A 6,065-nucleotide genomic window follows, 5' to 3' on the forward strand; every position below is an offset into this window, starting at 1 on the left:
ATGCAGCCCACAACCCTGGCATGTGCCCTTGACTGGAATCAAACCCGGGACCCTCCAGTCAACAGGCTGACACTCTATCCACTGAGCCAAACCAGCTAGGGCATAAATGTGTTATTTTTTATAAAAATAAGAGATTCATTTATGACAGCTCAACTCTTTTACTCCCAACAAGATGGATTTTGTCTATCTCTCCTTTGGCCATCAAGGCCAGCTGGCCATTTAGTGTTTGCTTTGTTTTCTTGTTAACTTGATAAATGTAGTAGAACAAAGACTCTGTCTGGTCTTGGTCCTGGGTTCGTAGCAGAAGCTTCAGAAGCCCTGGGAATTTCCTGAGTGACAGTATCTTTGTTAGGTGACTCCTATTGGCCCCGAGATAGCTTCAGCATTGGGACTTTCAGCCTTTGAACTTCAGGGAGTAAACAGAGGGTTGAAAATGATGTGGCCAATGTTCCAATCAATGATGCCCATGGAGGAAGCCTCAATAAAAACTTTGGACACCAAAGGTCCGTGGAGCTTGCTGGTTGGCAAACACCTTGATGTGCTGGGAGAGTGCCCCGACACCACAGGGAGCAGGCATGGGAGCTGTGTTCTCTCCCAGATCTCACCATCATGTACCCTTTCTAATAAAGTTGTACTAGTGCCCTCCTGGCTCTGTGAGTCACTCTAGTGAATTGTTACATGAGGGGAATCGTGGACACCTCTCAGAGCCAATTGGTCAGAATTGTGTGTGGCCTGGAGGACACCCACCCCCACCTCAGACATTTGACTACAGTCTGAAGTAGGGGTGGTCTTGTGGAGGACTTTGCCCTTATCCTGTGAGGTCTGCACTAACTCCAGGTATTTAGTGTCAGGATTGCATTGCAGCACACCCAGTTGGTTTTGGTGTCAGACCAGTTGAGTTGACAAGACCAGTAACCATCCTAAGTAATGATATAATACTATTTTCTATAACTGATACTTTTGAGAGTAGAGGACATGTCATAATCTGGTAAATGGCCAAAAGCTTTGTTGATCACGTTTTGTGATTTTTATACACAAACAATAAAATTCAGGAACTGTTTATCTTTCTTGGGTACCCAAATGCCTCCTTATCTCTGCCATTCATGCAGCTCTCCCAAGCATTACTCCCACACACTGTGCACCCCTAGTAAAGCACTTATCAGTGTGTGCTGCATTTGCCTATGCCTCTCTCATATGCTAAACTGTGAATTCCAAAGCTGGAACCACATATTACCCACCTTTATATTCTCAGAGCCAGCCAGTGCCTGGTCTTGAGCATGGTTTTGAGGCCAGAAACCTCAGTATCTACCTTCCTGTCTGTCTGGGTGATGCCCAATCTTGCTGGGCCAAGAGCACAGCAAATGCCCCATAAGTTTGGTAAATGAATGACTGAGTCAACAAAACAGCTCTGAACACACACAAAAATCACTTCCGTGAAAGAACATGGTATATCAGAGAAATAAGTAACCTCTGAAGGGAAACAGTAAATAAAAATAAGATTCCTTTAAACACAATAAGAAAAAAGGGGATAGTGTCAAGTATTCTTTTTCTCTTCTCTTAGATCTTTGTGGTCTTTTATTATGATAGAAAATCAGTTTGAAGGACTAACTTTTCTCCCTAGTCAGAATGCTATTATCCTTCTTATAACGTGTCCACTCACCTTTTAATCTTGCATCGCCCCCAAAGGCACCGCAGCCCCAGTTTCCCGTGGCCACTGCAGAAAGATTCTCTGAAGAAATCCCAGGACGGAGAAATCCACAGTAAGCCTGCAGGATTAAACAAGTATCAAAGCACATGAGTGACTGGACACCAGCAGTCTTTCTAACTAGATGGACTGGAGCAGTATCCATTAGCAAGCTTATGTTATCTCTCTATTTTTCCTTAGGGGACAAAATAAAGGGAAAAACAAAAAGTTGTGGGATTATACAAGAAAGAGAGTAAGAAATGATTAATTCTAATACTTATTTGCTTTGATGCTGGGCAAATCAAAGCCCTAAAGCCAGGGGTGAGGAACGTCCAACCTGCGGGCCTTACCAGCCCTGCGACACCATGTGCTCGGCCCTCCATGGCATGAGGGGTGAGTTAATTAAATGTTTGACCAAACAGAGCAGGCTAATTTTTAAGTTGATAATTTTGTATGGCCTGAGAACGATGTTATAAATATCCAAATGGCCCTCGGCAGAAAAATAGGTTCCCCACCCCTGCCTTAACCCAACATGGGCCTCAGCTTCTTTTTTCAATTCAAAGACATAGAAATGAAAATATCAGCGACATTTCAAGAGCTGATAGCATCACAATGACACACTACCAGGAACTAACTAATGATAGGAAAGGCACGTGAAACACTGCTTTATTTGAAGGCTTTTGATCACCATTTTTTCATTAAGGTAAAGAGCAATTACTATTATGTTTTCTTAGCACTCTCTCTGAATTATTGGAACTAGATTAATAACTGTGAATAGCTTTTTAATGTGCCTCCTGCCACTAAAATGCTTAACAATGAGAAAGCAGCTATATTATAAAAGGGATTCCTACACCTGGTTACAAAATAATCCTAAGAACCATTCCAGCTCCAAGATTCTCTAGTTTCAAGCTGTTTTAAACGAGAATATTTTAAAATGTATTTCTCAGTAACCTGAGAAAAGAACAACATATCCCAAGGATGCTGACTAAGTATTAATTACATGAACAGTTCATTTTGTATGAGAAGACTGCAGTTTAAGGTCCCAGAGTTTCTGATGTCCATTTTTTTTCCTATCAGCCTGGTTGGTCTCCCTGCTTCCTAAGGGTTCTTAGTTTTCTGAAACTATCAAACTCTATTAAGAGGTTGAGTACAATAGCAAAGCAAATCTTCCTGGGTTTTCTCAAGTAAGAATCAAAGCCAAAAATATAGCTTATGCATAATCATAAATAAAATAAAAATGACCTGTGACAGATGTTCCCAGAGAAAAACCAAGTATAAAGAAAGATGCTCTATGAAATCCACACACAGATATACAGTCAATTGTTCTGTGAAATTTCCACAAAGGTATGAAAATTTTATCCACTGTCTGGATGGATTAACAAGGCAGTTCCTTCCACATTGTTCTGTGAAATTCCACAAAGGTATAAAAATTTTGCCCACTGTCTGGATGGATTAACAAGGCAGTTCCTTCCACCCCTCCTAGGCTGTAAATCCTGACAGATACTAATTATAAGCTGCCACCACACCATTATTCAATGATGCGGTGCAGAGCTTACACCAGAACTCACAAATGACCTGTAAAATTAGATGCATGGAGCTTCTGAAAATCCCTTTCAGGTAAAACATATCAAAAAGCTCGATTTTTTTTTTTTAGCAGATTCTTGAAAGATATTCTCTCCCTCCCTTTATGCCAACAAGAAAGGGAGCACTCTGTCAGAGTAGATGTAAGTTTGGTTGCCTGTCAAGTTCTCCTACCATGCCTCGCTGAAGAGGGAGACCTCTTAGCTTCCTTGTTCATGCCATTTCTGTTCTATATGTCAGACTGGCTTTAGTCTCTTCTCACTGCTATCTCTACATATCTAAGCTAACTTTTCTTTAAGAAACAAAAATAGCTTCCTGAAACAAAAGCCTAACAACAGAATTTTAAATATTTAGATTAGAAGCAAAATCTAATATAAAGTATTAACCAATTTTACCAAAAAAAATCCTCTCCTAAAAAACAGCCACAACTAAAACAAACTATATGACTGAAATTAACCTGCATTTGGTGTTTTTATCAAATAAAACTTTAAAAAAATAATCAGAAATTAAATGATATAAAACAATTACATGATAATTAGATATAAAAATAACTGTTTGTAATAATTAATTACAAAATTCTTTTATTCTGTTAGAGCCAAACATTTCCAAGGTCAGAAAGAGGAGAGAAGCAGCAAGCCCCTCTAACGTCCCTGAAGAGGGACAACCATGCTCCTTCTCCAGCGAGGACAGGGTCCCTCAAACGCTAGAACCAGGGCAGCGTCACTGTCAGGGAGTCCTTTCCTTTCACAGGAGTAATTGAGCTACTTCAGTAAGAAACAACCATTGGGTAAGGATAGAGACCTTAAAACAGGGGTCCTCAAACTTTTTAAACAGTGGGCCAGTTCACTGTCCCTCAGACCGTTGGAGGGCCGGACTATAGTTTAAAAAAAGAACTATGAACAAATTCCTATGCACACTGCACATATCTTATTTTGAAGTAAAACAAAACAAAACGGGAACAAATACAATATTTGTATTTGCATGTGGCCCGCGGGCTGTAGTTTGAGGACCCCTGCCTTAAAAGAACTGCCAAGTTCTTACTTCATGGGGAAAGGTACCAGGAGTTCTCAAGAGCTCCACACTGGCAACAAATACTTTATATTTTCCCCACCCAGAGCCACTTGAGGAGAGTAATCAGAACAGTAAGAGTAATAGAAATCCAGCTTAAATTTAATCACATCCTGATATGACCTTCACCAATGACAGAGCTACTTATTTTTTATTTTTATTTTTTTTTTACTAATAAACAACTTTAAACTAGGAAAAAGGGAAGCATTTATATCTCAGGACAGTAAGTAGAAGATATCAATGAACACTTTAAGAAACAAGAGGCAGGAGGAAAATACTGGTATCTAGAGTAAAAACCTAGAGCCCAACCAGGAAGTGGTAAAGATAGAGATGTAGGAAGGAAATAAAGAAAACTGAAGTGATGCCTGGCCCACATGGCTCAGTGGTTCCGTGTTGACCTATGAACCAGGAGGTCACAGTTTGATTCCTGGTCAGGGCACATGCCCTGGTTGCAGGCTCGATCCCCAGTAGGGGGCGTGCAGGAGGCAGCCGATCAATGATTCTCTCTCATCATTGGTGTTTCTATCTCTCTTTCCCTTTCTCTTCCTCTCTGAAATAAATAAAAATATATTAAGAAAAAAAGAAAACTGATGTGAGAACCTACAGGCCCAGAAATGAGTCCAGGAAATAGATGGTCCTCAGGAACAGTGTACCACAAATATCCATGCACCCATGTGCATAAGCACACACACACTTTTGTAAAAACTCAGTCTGCAACATTAATTTTAGCAGGCTCAAGTAGATATAATTAAACTATGTCTTTCACTATACTATAAACATATTATTTTACTTGCTAGATTAATAATTTAATTAGGAATAATAATTATTTAACTTAAAGTAATATAGTTGGTACTGATACTGATTTTCTGAGGTTTTAGAATACTGTGATTTCTTAAAAACAAATACAACAAAAAAATTAAAAAGGAAAGAAAAAACAACAAACATAACATAAAAAATCCCTTAAGAATCATGGGAACATATGTGTTAAGTTTGCACAGTGACAGATGATTACTAAATTTAATGGGGTGATCACACTGTAAGATATAAAAATGTTGAATCACTATATTATACACCTGAAAGTATTACAACTAATATAATACTGTATACCAATTATACTTAAGAGAATCTTTTGGAAGATAATAAAATAATATTAATTAATAGTCTTAAAACTATCCTTAGATTCAGTTAATCAATTTTATAAACTTCTTTTGCTACTTTATTAAATAGCAACTGTGTAAAGTTGTTTATTACTATAGTATGTATATGTACAATAGAGAAAAACTTGGTACCACCTAATTGTTCAAAACAGTAGTTAAGTCACAGTATATCAATCCCACAGATTTTATGCCTATTAAATGTATTATTATGAAGATTATTAGAAAGTATGAAAAATATCTATAATATAGGGCTAAAATAAATAGATAAAATACAAAATTATAGGTACTTTTTGAACAGATATATATGAAGCTAAATATTCATGTAGAAAGACCTATACAAATGAAAACAATTATTTAGATGATTTTTTATCTTTAAAATAACTGTAAGATTGCCCTAACTGGTTTGGCTTAGTGATAGAGCGTCAGCCTGCGGACTGAAAAGGGTCCCAGATTCGATTCTGGTCAAGGGCATGTACCTTGGTTGCGGGCACATCCCCAGTAGGGAGTGTGCAGGAGGCAGCTGTTTCTCTCTCATCGATGTTTCTAACTCTCTATCCCTCTCCCTTCCTCTCTGT

General features: G+C 38.4%; 1 protein-coding gene across 2 annotated transcripts in view; it reads right to left on the reverse strand.

Moving 5' to 3' along the window:
• Nucleotides 1-6,065, reverse strand: part of PARG (poly (ADP-ribose) glycohydrolase) — a 192,857-nt gene that overhangs the window by 15,195 nt on the left and 171,597 nt on the right. For both annotated transcript variants that reach the window (XM_005883121.2, XM_014530716.1), the window contains exon 16: nt 1,661-1,766. In XM_005883121.2, the coding sequence (XP_005883183.1) occupies nt 1,661-1,766 (106 nt within the window). The remainder of the gene's footprint in view (nt 1-1,660; nt 1,767-6,065) is intronic.

Source organism: Myotis brandtii, unplaced genomic scaffold, assembly GCF_000412655.1.
Source record: "Myotis brandtii unplaced genomic scaffold, ASM41265v1 scaffold766, whole genome shotgun sequence".
NCBI lineage: Eukaryota > Metazoa > Chordata > Mammalia > Chiroptera > Vespertilionidae > Myotis > Myotis brandtii.